The sequence below is a fragment of the Podarcis tiliguerta genome (assembly GCF_965153285.1).
Source record: "Podarcis tiliguerta genome assembly, chromosome: 7".
In the NCBI taxonomy this organism is placed as follows: Eukaryota; Metazoa; Chordata; class Lepidosauria; order Squamata; family Lacertidae; genus Podarcis; species Podarcis tiliguerta.
The window spans coordinates 47,555,391-47,570,343 of record NC_139540.1 but is presented as its reverse complement, the minus strand read 5'-3'; the positions used below and the strand labels follow the sequence as shown (position 1 = coordinate 47,570,343).

The 14,953-nt window shown below is 39.1% G+C and overlaps 1 protein-coding gene and 1 long non-coding RNA gene across 12 annotated transcripts in view; one reads left to right on the top strand and one right to left on the bottom strand.

The window, feature by feature from the left end:
• Positions 1–1,590: 1,590 nt before the first annotated feature.
• MTCL1 (microtubule crosslinking factor 1) overlaps positions 1,591–14,953 on the bottom strand; it is a 93,549-nt gene continuing 80,186 nt past the window's right edge. For 9 of the 11 annotated variants that reach the window (XM_083449997.1, XM_083450000.1, XM_083450001.1 and 6 more), the window contains 4 exons: positions 13,653–13,943; positions 12,412–12,443; positions 10,310–11,864; positions 1,591–2,759 (listed from right to left, as the gene is read on the bottom strand). In XM_083449997.1, the coding sequence (XP_083306123.1) occupies positions 2,580–2,759; positions 10,310–11,864; positions 12,412–12,443; positions 13,653–13,943 (2,058 nt within the window). In that variant the 3' untranslated portion in view covers positions 1,591–2,579. Of the gene's footprint in view, positions 2,760–6,876; positions 6,935–10,309; positions 11,865–12,411; positions 12,444–13,652; positions 13,944–14,953 lie in introns of all 11 variants that reach the window. The other 2 variants (XM_083449999.1, XM_083450006.1) reach the window with 2 other exon arrangements.
• On the top strand, positions 4,822–9,902 carry LOC310682003. Its single transcript, XR_014513715.1, has 2 exons — positions 4,822–6,313; positions 7,378–9,902. It is a non-coding gene; the product is annotated as an uncharacterized lncRNA (long non-coding RNA).

Below are 14,953 nucleotides of genomic sequence, written 5' to 3'. Positions count from 1 at the left end.
CCCATGGCAAGCTGCTTATCCTGACACACCTTACTATTTCAGGATGGCTAAGGACTAATCCGATGGCTTGGCTGTGTGCACTGATTTCAGAGAGCAAACATCGCTTCTGGGAGTCATTAACTAGTTATGTGTGCCTAGTTATGTGTGACTCTTTCTCTCGTTTTCTCTCTTTCTCTCTCTTAAGGAAGATTGATTATGAATATTCAAAGAAGCCCTAGGCTGCACTCCTTATAATTTGTTTTCCCATTTGTATCTTTCTATATAGGAAAAAGAGAGCTTATGTTTCTGGGGTATCAGCTTCATCTTTTTTTAACCTGAGGAAATAAAGAAATGAAATTACATCTCCTGGCCCAATGCATTGGAGTTAATTGCAGAGGAGTGATTACACCACTGCAACTAGTTCTTTCTCTTTAATCTGATTGACTATTTATTTAACAAAATGTATACACCTCAATTGTATCAAAACCTCCAGCAGATAACAATATCTATCAAAAAGACTGCACTATCCAAGGTGCTTATTTCATAATTCTCATCTGAGTTAGAATTATCAAATTACTACTGAAATTCATCAGCTGAATCAACCCGTTTCTTTTGAGATTTGGGTTTGAAAAGACTGGAAATATCTAATGGAATCGATCCTTTCTCACTTATCAAAGCATCTGAGACATCTCTGGCTGTAAGATTAACAAAGTTTTCCAGTACACATTGAGATACTACTGTATTGCTGATTGAGAACATAGTGTACAGCATCATCCCTTGAGCTCAAAAAATCAAAAGAAACGTTGGTATCACAATTAAAGAATTATATGTGTGCCTATTCACAAAAAAAGACACAGAAACTGTAAGTTATGGCACCTCTCTTAGCTTCTGCACCAACTTAGCACTAAAGATGATCTACAGTCTTCTTGTGTTTCCTTGCAATGTAGCCTCTATACACCACATTTCCCCTTTCTCTTTCAGCCCCTATTGTCTTCCTCTTTATGTTGTCCCTAACAATTAAAAAATGTGGAATACTTGACTAGGGTGCCAAGAGGCACTGAAGGGCAAATACTCAGGAGGCCCCTTTTAAGTGCTCAGAAGTTCTGATGTGGCCTCTGGGAATGCAATAGGAGGCACAGTTGAAAAATGGCTCAAGATCACACAGCACTAGTCATCCTTGCCTTGTCCTAACTGCCCATAAATGCTTTCAGAGCAAAGATACTTGTAAGAAAAGCAAACGTCTGCCAATTCTTACCTGGTATGATACAAGAATGTGTTAAATCTGGCTTTTAAGTCTGGCTTTTAAATTTTGTCTGTTTTGATAGATGGTATCAGCATATGCTCATGATCAAACACTAAATATCAAAGGAAACATAAAAAAAGAAACTGCCACCCTAGTGAACTAGATTTTTTCTTTCTTTTGCAAACAGCAAAGAACGCTCCCAACATAGTTCTTCATACTCTACAAGTTCAGCTTTTTGGGGGGAGGGGGATGTACATGTCCATTTGTTCATATTCAGATTTTTCTATCTTGTTAAGGATGTTTGCTAGCATTCATGTAATAGATGGGAAGCAGGTTTAGGAATATCAAGCTTCAAACAAACTCCAGCGTTTTGTAAATACTGAGGAATTTATTTCCACACCACATGGTCTCAAACAGACTCTTAAAACAAGGCCAGTTACAATTTAGTATGCCCAGAGTTCTCAGTGCTTTCCCTCAAACAAGGGAAGTTTTCAATAAACACTGTACATAGTCAGTTGAACTGTTTGAACAATTATTTAAAAATCTTTTTTTGTACAATCATTGCAAGAATACCAACATTAAAAGTACAGTACAGATAAATTCACAACAATATAACAGGGAAAGAAATTGAGACACGGATGTGACAGTGAGAGTACAGTAGCAGTGTCTACATGCACTAAAGTGCTAGGAACCTAATGACATGCAAATCTTTTGTGTGTGTATGTATCGTACAGCTCACTTCATTAAGACTGTCTGAGGCTCCCCCCGCCCTTTTCTAAACATTTCATTCCATATTCCCTGCATTCCCCTCTAGTTTATTTAAGACAACTCTAGTCAACTAGTTCAATGGCTTTTTCACTACTTAAAAGTTACTGCTTCAGACATGCTAAAGCACCTCTATGAATTTTCTTTTTCAAACTGATAACCAACATAATTAACTTAAAATTCTAATTTAAAAAACAAAACCCAAACCTTAACGGTGCAAATATAACAGAAGGCAGCCAGTAGTCAGAGAGTGGGAAAGAGAGAACACATTCAGTTTCCCTTGAAACATAATTCATGTTTTATTTAAAACCTTATCTTTATCTGCATATCTTTTAGATCCTAATATACTGTGTGTAGAAAAGATGGAGGCAAAAATAGTTTTCTGAGCTATGAAAAAAATAAGTTATTACAGGCACATTAACTGTTTCATTCTAGAAACATCTGTTTCTCAGGTACACAAAGCAGCTGCATTCTAGAACATTCTTTAACCTCTGCAACTTGAGCTCTCCTCGCTGACAGAGACTGGCCATGGTAATGGTGCTACTATGCAAAAGACAGTGAATTATTCTGTGATAATTCATGCAGGCTTGCATCACTGGTTTGGGTTCTCCAACGGCAGTTCCATGCTTCCATATTCCTCCCCAGTTAACTGAGATAGTGAGGCAGTAGGGGAATGTGAGGCCCATCGGGAAGGTGGGCGTCGATTCGCTGGTCTCTCTGGTCGGGAGAAGCAGGATTCTAAGGATGGAGCAAGTGCGGAACAAGGTAGTTCCTTTTTTGTGAAAAAATGGAGAGGAACAAAATTACCAATTTATATATCACACAATGAAAGAACGCTAAATCCAAAATCTAAGCATATGTAATTTGGCAAGGAAACCAAAGCAGCAAAAAACACATTTTTGTAGACAGCTCTTAAATTCTTGACTTTTGCCTGTAACCAATGAAGCAAAATATGAAAGGATGAGGCAAGTAATTTAAGTGAACTGATGTCTCTGACCAACATTCACTTACTAGGATTTTGGACGAAAATAACTGAGATGGCAACTAGAGGAGGCCCAAACAGAGTCCTGCCAGTCTCCTATAATACAAGGCTGGAGGGGAGGGGGAAGACGAATTTCCAACCCACCCCATTTTTAATACCAGTTTTATCCCAGTGAGGTTTACTTCTGATCTTGGAGTCACCTCAAAGGTTACTTAACAACAACGAAGTGCACCCAGGAAGAAGACTGGTTGAATAGGGGAGAATTCTAATGCCTCAACTTGTCTACTCATGCTGCTATTCAAATTGCACCTTCCCAATGAGCTAGAGAGATTTGGACCTGATTCTACACAAAATTCTCTTGCTGTCACATGCAGTCTGGCTCAAAATGTTCACATTCAGGAGAAGTCTACTGTTTAAATATGCTCATAATTATAAACACTGGCTGTAGGCATAACTAAAATACTTGATGTGAGGCAGTTCCATCGTGTGACGCGCCCCCAAGTATCTTTAATACGTTTTCAGTGACACTGGATGTTACATTTGCTAGTGAGAGGACAATTGGTCAGGTTTGTTCAAGTAATATTCTCTATAAAATTATGATATAATCATCAACTGAAGAACTCTCAGAATAGAAAGCATGATTTCCTCTCAGTGTACTTGGATTTAAAAATAATTTGGACCAAAAAGCAATGGTAGGCAATTGCTAAACAATATTACTGACTTAAAACTGACCTTTATAACTGAACTGAAAGTAGTAAAACAGACAAGCAGCTCCAGCTAACACTGGTCACTGATATCTATTTACTTGAAGTAAAAACATGAAAATCATCCCCCAACCTCTGGCTCCACAGTTCTTAATTGGAGCACCCCTCCCCCTTTTGTAATTGCACAAAGAGATCGATCAATCCAAGTGGAAGGAAAGAGTGCCACTTTTAGAAATCAGTCACATGAGGTACTACTTCAGGATGCTTCAAGGCCTTGTCAGCCTTGGCCACAGCCCAAATCAATCTGCAACCCAGGACTACTGAAGGAGAAAAGTTAAAGACCGGAAAAGTAAACTTAATGCAAGGCCTGGTTGCATTTGGAGTACACAGCCTTTAACTGTGATGTTTCACACTGACAGTTTATTTATATTTTAGGACTGATGATGGCAGCTAGTAATTACAGACTTTCCTACAGAATGGAGAATTTTGCGTACAATTTGTACAGAGGTGTAAACTTGCCAAAGCACATAATCAGGTTTCCACTGTGTACCTTTAAGAATCTAAAAACAAAAAGTGCTAAGATTATCAACACATAGAAGAAAAAGGTCCACAATGAGGGTGTAAATCACTAAACAGGTGAGAGAGTGATATGTAAGCTATACAAAAATCCAAATCAAAATGTACCCTGGCAGTATACAAAGCTGGAAGTTATATACCACATAGTAAGAGTTATGGAATAAGTTACTGAATAAGAGCCAAAGACACATGTTAAATGGAGTGAGAGATTTACCACACCATGCTATAAAAATGGAACAAAGGCAGTAAAAGACAGGAGGATGCTGAGCCTGGTAACACGATATAAAGCAGACATTGACAGTTAAGTATTTTGCTCCACAATCCCTAGTCATGTAACTCAGAAGTAAGTCCCACAGAATTCAGGGGGGACTTATTCTCAGGTAATTGTGCACAGGATGGTTGCTTCAGAAAAGCAAGGGCAGAAGAGACAGAAACAGACTGAAACAGGATGCACAAAACACAATGTCATGGAATGAAGAGAGGTTGCACTCGTGTTACTGTCTTCAAGCTACCCTTGAAAAAGCCCTTTCCCTATGGAGAGAAAAGGACCACAACACTTTATGGGGGAGAGAATGTTACCCTTCAAGATCCCATTAAATTAAGAATTCCTAGCATTTTAAATCAGTAATAGAGCTTTTGTACTGGAAAGCTATCAAGAAACATCCAGTAATAAGGTGAAGAATACATTCATGCCAATTGGAAAGAAATTATAAGTCTCCATCTTGTTAAAATATGGTACAATACTAAAACCATGCCCAGCGTCTACCATAAGAAAAGATGGACTGAGACTATGTTTTTCTAGATGTAATTATATGCACAGCTCAGTTGAATTTTGGTTACTCTGACTTATTCTTGCTAAATACATGGCCACATTTATTAATTTATTTCAATGATGTTACTCCTATTTCAGGCAACTTTCTATCGCAGCTTTAAGAGAAAGGCAGAATTAGGCCCACATTTATTTCTGAACTCCAATATGTAGAACACACCATTTATAGCTGCTTTCAGTGAATAAAGGACTGGCAGGTTTTGTTTTGCCATACATGGCTATGTTTAAGTCTACTGCTTAGAGTGTCTATAATATGAGACGGGATAAGTAAGATGCTTCAATGCAACCACTTACTAGTAATGGACAGCACTGGCCTGGTTCACACATAATCCTAAATGCAAATATGCCTCAGTGTGAACAAGCAAATGGGCAGACCCTCAGAGTGGAGATCACAACTGCTTGGCTCCTCTCTAGCTGTTTTGTTGCTGTGCAAAGCTAATCTGTGGTTTGAATAAAACCAGACCATTGCTTGGTCAAAGCAATGCAATTTACGCAAGCAACAACATTTCAACATTTGTCCCGTTTCCATTTGCTTCTTTCACAACACATTTCATCCCACAGGGGAAGCCCACCTTTCTCCCACAGTTGCTATGCCTTTGGCAGGCATAATAGCAAGTGGCTTGAACTGACCCAGTAATCGATCTTGCTCTTCCTATATGCTTTGTTATTTTGAAGTGTTGCATGCTTATTTAGGTCGCAATGCTAAATGTCTTTGCTAGGGTAAAACTCCCACTGAAGTTAATGAGATGATGAACTCAGTGAGATATAAAAATGCATAGGATTGTGCCGATACTCAGTTTGTGTCTCTTTTTTCTTTTTCTTAAAGCAGGACCCATTTTAAAACAGACGAAAAGCTGTGAGGGGAAAAACTCATGCCATCATCCCTTCCAGCCAATCAGTGCTGTGCACAGCCAACTTTTGCTGCAAACACAAAGAATGGTTTTTCATGTGCTTGTTCCTGAGGAAAAGTTTGCATGTCTTGAACATGTAATGAATGTGCACTCCCAGGAGCCCTGCCTCTCAAACTATGTATGTTCAAATACATCTGTAGGACAGACTCGTTCAGTGAGGCAACCATCTCACCTTGCGAAGCTTTCTTCCCATTTCCTTTCCATCTGAGAGAAAAGGAATGACTCACCATGCAATGAAAACTTTTGCAATGACAACGCTATCATGCTGCAATGGCAAATTCCGTATTTATGAAAGTCTGAACGCAACATTAGTCTCGAAACTAGGTATGTAGAGATTCTTTCCATTTTACTCCCAGCCTTCTGTGGGGCTTTTACTGACCTTATCCTGTGGATTGGTCTTCAGTTGCCACAGCACAAGCAATGGAGCATGTTGCTGCATCTAAAGCATGACCCTAACAAGGCAGCTGCCTCTGCCCTATTTATCTGGAAACTGAAGAATTATATTAACAGGTGCAATAAATGGTGGAGAACGAAAGAACAACAAGTAAAAATACCTTCAAAACTGCACCGTGGGCAGAATCCTATAGCTAGCAAAGCTGCGTTAAAACTAATTTGGTTCAACTTAGTTCCATGGAATGGACCTGGTTGAAGAGGAAACATGCTGGTTTGAGAGTGTTCATGACAGTGACTAATGAATAATATTTGGTGGGAAATGTTTTAGAGGACAGAGCTATATGACTCAAAAGCTTCATTCTCTATTTGGAATCCACTGTCAGCTCATGCCAGTGACAGGGAATGCTGCTGTTTCTTCGGTTTATACTTCTACACCAAGTAAAAGTTGTTGTTTTAAGTAAAGAATTTTGGAAACAAAGGTAGAAAGGACTTACAGCAGTGAGGCAGGCAGGGTTAGGGTCCCCAGGGGGCAGTTAGTAAGACAGTTTGGTTCTGGACATAGACAGACAGAGGGAAAAAAAAGAGGAAGTAGGTTGGAAAGAATATTTAAACCAGAGAAATGTAGTCAGCATTGAAGAGCTCTCCATATTTCACTGCTAACATTTATTATGCCACAGCCATAACTGGAGAGGCTATGTGAAAGATGCAGTAAACTGCTAACATTACACTGAGAAAGCAAATGGGAGACACCCCCAATTTTTAGCATTGTCTTTACATGAGGGTATGGCATTAAAGACTATATCTGATTGGTAAGCATGTATTCCACTTGTTCCAAATGTATTCCAAAGTCTGAATAAATTTTGAAATTAGAAAGTTTCTGTCTTTTTTTTTTTTTTTAAAGGCAAGGAATGGGTTCATATAGCAAGAATCGGAAAGACTGGGTGACAAATCACATCTAGTGGATATGAATTTGCTGTTTTGTCTTTGCCTTTAAGGAAGGGGAGAAAAAGCAGAAGCAAAAAAAGAGAAAGCATTCTGATGCCATCTGTTCTAGCGCTGGAAACGGTTGTCAGCAGAGAGGGCAGTATGCAGCGAGGGCCACGCAATTCGGAACAGAATATGAAGCATGACACAGCACAGCAGCTACAGCAGTTCTCTTGCCAAATAATGTGGCCTGCTGGACTTTCTTCAGGAGCTCTTCTCTTTCCCAGCTTCTTGAATAACAGAACTATGGCGGATGTATGCAAAGTTCTTGGCAGCTCAAGGAAAAACCAGACATTTTGTTTTTTGTGTGACCTGAAGAAGTTTCGTGTATATAGATGCCATGACTTCCTAATCAGATAGACGTTTGGCAGAGGTAGGGTCAGGGCAGATGTAGAGGGCATTTCGAAAACAGCATTTTGAGGATACAAAACTTATCATATTGCCCTGGGGCAGAGCAATATATATATACATATATGAAAAAAGCACCAGTGTGTATTTAACATGTGTATACATAATACACATATGCATGTGAATGCACACAAATATTCTATATTTTAGCAAGTATCACAGAAGGCATCCTAAATGGAAAATTTGAAGAAAACAATTGTAAGAAGCACAAATGAAATAGCAACAAGCTTCTAACTGGCATTCCATGCGGGTATTCAAAAATCAGTGATGCATTATTCCTGCAGAGCAGAAATAAATTATTCTTTCAGTATGAGCGGATTGGCTAATTTGGAACAGATACGTAAGGCACTCCCACTGCCAGAATCAAGAAAGGAGCAATACTGACAGGATGCTTTACTTTACATGGCATGCCATTTTAAGTTCAGCCCAGCCACCAAACGAGCAAAAATGCATTTGGTAATCTGAATAGAAGCCATTAGCAAGTAACTTCCTAAACTGACTTGCTCTAAATGATTATTCCATAAACCTTTCATCGTGCTATCACATTTTAAACGTCCATCCTTTGGACTTGAGCCTTTCAAAGTTCACCATCCCACATATTTCTGGAGCATTACTCAGGGTGCTCCTAGAAAAGCATGTGCTGTGGGAGTGGTTCTCTTCCTGCATACAACATTTTTGCAGCGTCCCCACAATGTCACCGCCATAAAAATGCCAGCCTGTATCCTCACTCCCCAAATTAATTTGGATTTACCCTTTTTGAGGAAAATCCAGTAAGTTTAAAAAAGAATAATTGTTCACAACACATTTACAATATTAAGACCTGTCTGGAAGCACCCTCAACGATACTTGTATCTTTTTATGGAACTATGGAAGTGAGCTCAAACAACATCCAAGCAACTGAAGTCAGTTCCTGTGAAGTAATTGCCATTGTGAAAAGATGATATAACAAGAGTAGTAACACACCACACAATGGCAATATTTCTTTCCCCCTGTATGTGACATTTGGTTATAAAAGTTGCCCACACAACGTGTTTGCCTTTATGTAAAACTTCTTAATTATTACTTTATGTTAAGGGATTATAAAATGTGTGTATTTAAGGTTAACTTCAGTTACTAGTTTTGGAAATTGTAGTGCAATTCTATACATGCCTACTTAGAGTTCCGTGGAGCTTACTCCCAAGTAAGTAGGTACAGGATTGCAGGCTTAATGCCACAACTGGTACAGTGAACCAATTTCAAATGGTCATTATAATGAAGATCCATTTAAATAGCATATTCACACATTTTTTAAAAAAAGAATATAAAATATTTAGAATGCAAATGCAAATACTGCACTTATTCAAGAATAACAAGAGTTACCATGACATGCCCCTAAGTGAATTCATTGCTGAGCTGGGATTTAAACCTTGACCCAAGCCAACTTCTATCCAGAAGACCATACTTGATCAGCAATAAACATTTCCTAATCATCTTTATACATAATTTTCACACAGGAGAAAAACCATACAACCATGGGTGAAAATCACATGTCTATTGTGCTGCTCTGCTTTCAAATACATGTAACCCGAGGCGCAACCCTCACATAGTTTTCAAACATGATGGCACAGGTGAACTATCCAGAAAAATATTAACATCTGGAGCAGCTCAAAAAGCAATACGGCAATGTTGCAGGATACTTATGAAGATTGTAGAATACGTAGGGGTTCAAAGATGTAGTAGGAAGATATTTGCTGGGATGCATTATGGACACTGTATCCTTCTGTAAATCTGCTAAGACCAAAGAAAGAGGCCCTGCTGGAAGTTTCCTCCATCCCAAAAGTAAATTTGTGGGCAAATTTGTTGTAGTCAGTAGCTTCCAAAGCTGTGTCTGGAATTCATCGCTAGCTGACCTCCAGAGTGCTACCACCTTCCAGACTTTCAGAAAGGCTCTGAAAACCTATTTGTCTCAGGAGGCTTTGGATCACAAAACTGGCTAATTTCAAAGCAATTGTGCATGGATACTCGAGTGTGGTAAATAGTGCCTTTTGTGTATATGAAATCTCCAATTCCTAAAACAAAATTTTTATGTTCTACTGCATTCAGCAGAATTTACTTTTGATAAATAAACTTGCTTAAGATTGTACTGACATACATTAAAAATTGTCATGGTGTTACTGTATGAAATACAAGTTAATTAATATTTTAAATTATACTGCATATGAAAACTGCTGTGTTATCTTTCAGATATATTACAATGAAACACCCCTCAATATGATCATCTTATGGCTGGATCCATCATCATGGTGCGTTCATTTAAAGACCCATTGCTACTTATATCTCTATTATATACAAATGCCACGTCCCCCCCACAAATGTGTGTGAAGCATAGAAAAGTGTTGCATTAAAGTTCTTCCAAAATGCAGTCTCAAAGAAGCATACATTATACAGTCAATTCCCTTTTGCTTAAAAATGTTTCCACATTTATATTTTAATCAACATTCACAAATAACATTCATCATCTAAAAAGGTTTACTATACAAGGATAAAACTCATTACCTCAATGGACCCTGGTTCAACTTTGTTTATTTCTCCTGTGCTGTTCTCATTGCTAAGACTGGGAGGGCTGTATGAAGCTAGCCTTTTCTCCTCCTTTAAGGCATGCTCCATAAGTTTCTTGTTGAGAATTCTGGCAGCATTTTCTGTAAGAGTATATCCCGGAGGAGCTGATAAGTCCTGCCTGATACTTGTCGTTTCAGCTCCTTCATCCTTTTGTAGCTCTGTGCCAAAACGGAGGGGACTGGGTGACCTACCACGGATACTTGTGCACATGTCTTGCATAGGACCCAGTTCTGACCTGGGTTCTGCTGACCTTGATCGGCTGCTGGACCTGGAGCATTTTTGGAGGGTGTCATGAACCACAGGGGTATGGTCAATGATATTGAATAAACTGGAGAGGCCATCATTGATAGTAGTATGAACTGGACTCTCCCTTGTGGTGGTTGATCTGGCCCAAGCAGATTCACTGAACCCTTTCTGAGGTGTGCTTGGTAATGTCCTGTTATTTGGCTGATCTGATTTGGAAAAGGCTTTCTTCTGTAATTTTGGGGAGCCATATTTGGGAGAACAACATGTGCGTTCAAATTTGGCCTGGACCTTTTCAATAGCAGGTGCCACCTGCCTGCTCCTTAAGCTTCTTGATGGTGATGAGACAGGTGTAGTACCCCCTTTTGGTGTCAGACACCTGTGTGGACTGCTTGTGATACTACGCAAAGTTTCTGTCTGTAAGCCCACACTGATAGTTTGAGTGGTCTGTGTGCCCGTAGTTCTCAACCCATTAGTCTGACAAGCTGTGTCTTTGAACTGAAGCTCTGTCGAATTTGTACGTATTGCATTTCTGACAGAATAAGCGACCTCTTTCATGTCATCACTCAGGTTTTTGGACATCTCCAGGCTGTGCAAGGAGGACGCAAAACCCAAAGTAGTGCAAATAGGACGTTCAATAGGATGAATACCACTCTCCAGGAAATCGTTGTGGTGTCTGGAGAGGTCAGAAGACCATCGCCCAAACACTTCTGAAGAAGCACCTTTTGTCTCGCCCCCATTTCCCTTAACTTTGGTCATAGGGAACAAAAAGTCTGGTTCTGACTGGCTTTTCCCTTCATTGCTAGCTACCACTGAGGTTTCAAACCTGCGAACAACTGGTGGACTATGAAAGACCTTAACTCCCATTTTTTCTGCAACAACATGACTCCTCAGTGGTTGTTTCTGGCAGTGCTCAGGGCTGGTCATGGTATTAGTTGTCATAGTAACACTGGTGGTGAGGTACCATGAAGGTGGTTGGAATGGATCTGGAACTGAATTATTGATTGCCTTCCCAATCTCTGTCCTCTCTGCCCAAGTATCTCCAGGTCTCTCGACAGCTCCACCATTTTTTCTGGTAGTGTTGTAATCCCAAGTTTTGTTGAATTCCTCAATGTATTTCAGATCATCAGGAGACAGAGGAGGTGTTATCTCCTCCTTGCTGCTGGAAGAAGGCAGAGTCTTTTCAGGAAGAAAAGGAGAAATGTCCATCAAACGCTTGAACTCTGACATAGAGGAGACAGACATTGCCCTGGAGAAGGAAGCACATAGCGTCAAATTAACAAAATTGACCGGAAGTCTGTATTGAATTTGTTGTATCATTTAGGGTAGTAGTAACCATATAGTGTAAATGTTCTTATTTAAAGCAACTTTAACAAAGTGAAGTTAACTGTCTAGTTTAAGTAACCATACACATAAGCATCACCACCTGCCAATATCACTATTTTAAAGAAAATGCAATCTGCTTTGTTTTCACTTTATATTTGAATCTCTGTGCTGTTTTGTCCTACACTTAACCACGGCTATTGATGGGTAAACTGAGGAAGAAACTAAATGGCATGCAATATATTAACAAAGGGATTCAAAAAATAAGAAGTCATCATTAAGGGAGGAAATCACATGTGTGACAGCTCTCCATAATATTATGTTACAGAATAGTGGGGAGTTTTATTCACAGTAAAATTCTAGAACTGAACCTCTGGTATCTAGTTTTAAGATCTTGAAGCCAATTTAGGGTAAGTGTGTTAATATAATTCATGTAATTCATTTTGTGCTATGTTTCACCCCACTTTACTCACCTTTGAAGATTTCCCTTGTGCATTTCTTCTTCCTGAAAGTAAAAAAAACTGTTAATTTTGAGCCTGCATATATGCCTATATTGGGCGCCTGTGGGCTGTATTTGCATTAACTTTATTCAATATATCAAATTCTTGAAAACCCTTTGAAGGCATATCTGACCTCCCCCATGCTTCCAATATTTGGATAATTAAGAAGGATTTTTTCTTTATATGCATCTGTGTATAGTATTCCCAGTTGAACTGACTAGTATAAACAAATAACCCTCACATTGCTAAGACCAGACACACAGATTAATTATCTCTCAATAGAGCACAACTTTTTTTAGTTCCAATGATTATAAAGACAACTAGTACATATCTCATATTATATTTGCATGTCTGAAGCTGCTTTTCTGTGCTACTCTCTTTGATATTAGTGACCTTGCAGTGCTGAGATCAGATAAAATCTACTTTTTGACATTATTTCATTATAAATTTACTAGATATCGATAATTAGCATCAACTGAAACTCATTATACCATTGCTGTTAAATGTGTGGGCAGACCATTACGTTAATCATATGGGGAATACCATAATGATTCCTCACAACATGCAGTGTAGGAACAACCACCCCCTAGTCATAATTTTTGTGCCCAGCTTTTAAAAACTTCTATTTTATAGAAAGAGTTTGTTCTACAATTTAAAAAGATAACTGTTTAGAGCCCCATTAAAAAGACAAATGATAAACAATGGCAAAAAATGGAAGTTCTCCATAACCAATTCTAATTTTAATAGCCTAGATCAGGGAACACAGTCCCCCACCAAACTTCTCCTTATCCATGGTAGGGATGTGAGATTGTGGCATCTATATCACAATATATGTAAGGTCTGGCCCAAGACATTCTGGCACCTGAGGGGGACCCCAAAATGGTGCCAGGGAAGAACCAGTTGAGGGAAGAGATACATCAGAAGCAAGGCGGGTGGGTGGGGTGAGAAAGATCAACATCAGCATCTGCTGCCCCGGTAGTCGCCTCAATTTGCCTCATGGGTGCGTTGGCCCTGGCTATATGCAGCATAATATTTGAATAGAGTCACTGCAAGAAAGATCCAATGTGCATCTGGCTAAATAATACAGTCAACTCCCAGAATGAACTGATTCACCAGAAGGCCCTATATAAACAGCAGTGGAAAGCACGCTTTGACCAAATAGCAGGGATATGGGATTACAACTGAGCTGACAATACAAAGAGCAATGGACGCACCTCATTTGCACAAGTTAAGAACCTTTCTCGTTCCAGTTTCTGAGGCTGCCGTTCATCAGAATCATCCGGAGAATCAAGGGACAGTGTTTCCAGAAAGAGGTTTTCTGTGGCAGTGCACCTGTCACTTTCCTTCAGTTTCGACAGTGATCGATCTTCAAATTGCATGGTGTCTGAATCAGAGTAGGATCTTGACCCCATTGGGTGAGGCACTTGATTTGAAAATGAATGAAGGCTAGTTTCTTTTGAGTCACAAAGAATGTTGTCTCCTCTTTGTGGATTTGCTTTCTGAAGCTGAGAAAGAAATTAACCATACATCAACTGAATACAGAGTAGCTTTCACAGTAGTTGTCTGCTTATTTCATCTTATACCACTTTAGATATAGATATAGATATATATGAAACTTAAATATCATATTGATGTTTTCAAATAAAAAGGTAGAAAGATTGATTATTTCCATAAAATCGTTTCAACTCAGATGTTTGAGGAAAAGGCAGTTCCTAGTTTGTGTTTCTGATGGCAAGAGCACGCTTACATGGAAACTTCTTGTTCAATGCCTTAGGCTTCAATCCTAAATACATTTAATAGGACAAAATGGGATTTACTTTCATGTAAACATGCACAGCATTGCTCTGTTAGGCTGCATTCAAATGGCAGTATCCTCCAGCTGCTTTAGTGCTATACTTAGGAGGGGAAGGAGATATCAGAAAAGGTTCCAACTTGTCTGTACCATCTGTTCTCACCCTAATATTTTTATTTGGACTAACACAGATCAGTGCAACAACTAGTGTAGTGCCTATGTGGATTATAGGTGTCAGGCATAATTATTATCTCATGCTGGGAAGAGTAGAAAGCTGTTGGGGACACAGGCACCACATTAAGTGGGATTTTAGCATCTTTCCACCTGGTAGACCCTGCTATCAGCACTTAAAATTGTGAACTTCCCCTGTCTGCTGTGCATGGGGTGAATCTGTGGTCAACACAGGAAGACTTGCAGGGGTGGCATATGCTGAATCACATTTGAAGTCTATCACTAGTCTCCAATATATGCACATGTACATAAATATACTAGAACAGCAAAAGGTTCCTCTTCATAATTAAACAGCAAAAAAACAAGAGCTGTGAAATAATTAATCTGAAAACCTAAAAGCGTGCAGTCACCATCAGTACAAAATTAGGCTTGATGTTGTGTCTCAAGAGAGAACACTGTAGCAGTGAACTTGAAAGAGAATATTTGGAAGCCTTGAGAAATGTAGGTCAGCATGCTTCTATTTCCACAATTATCCCATATGATCTATTTCAT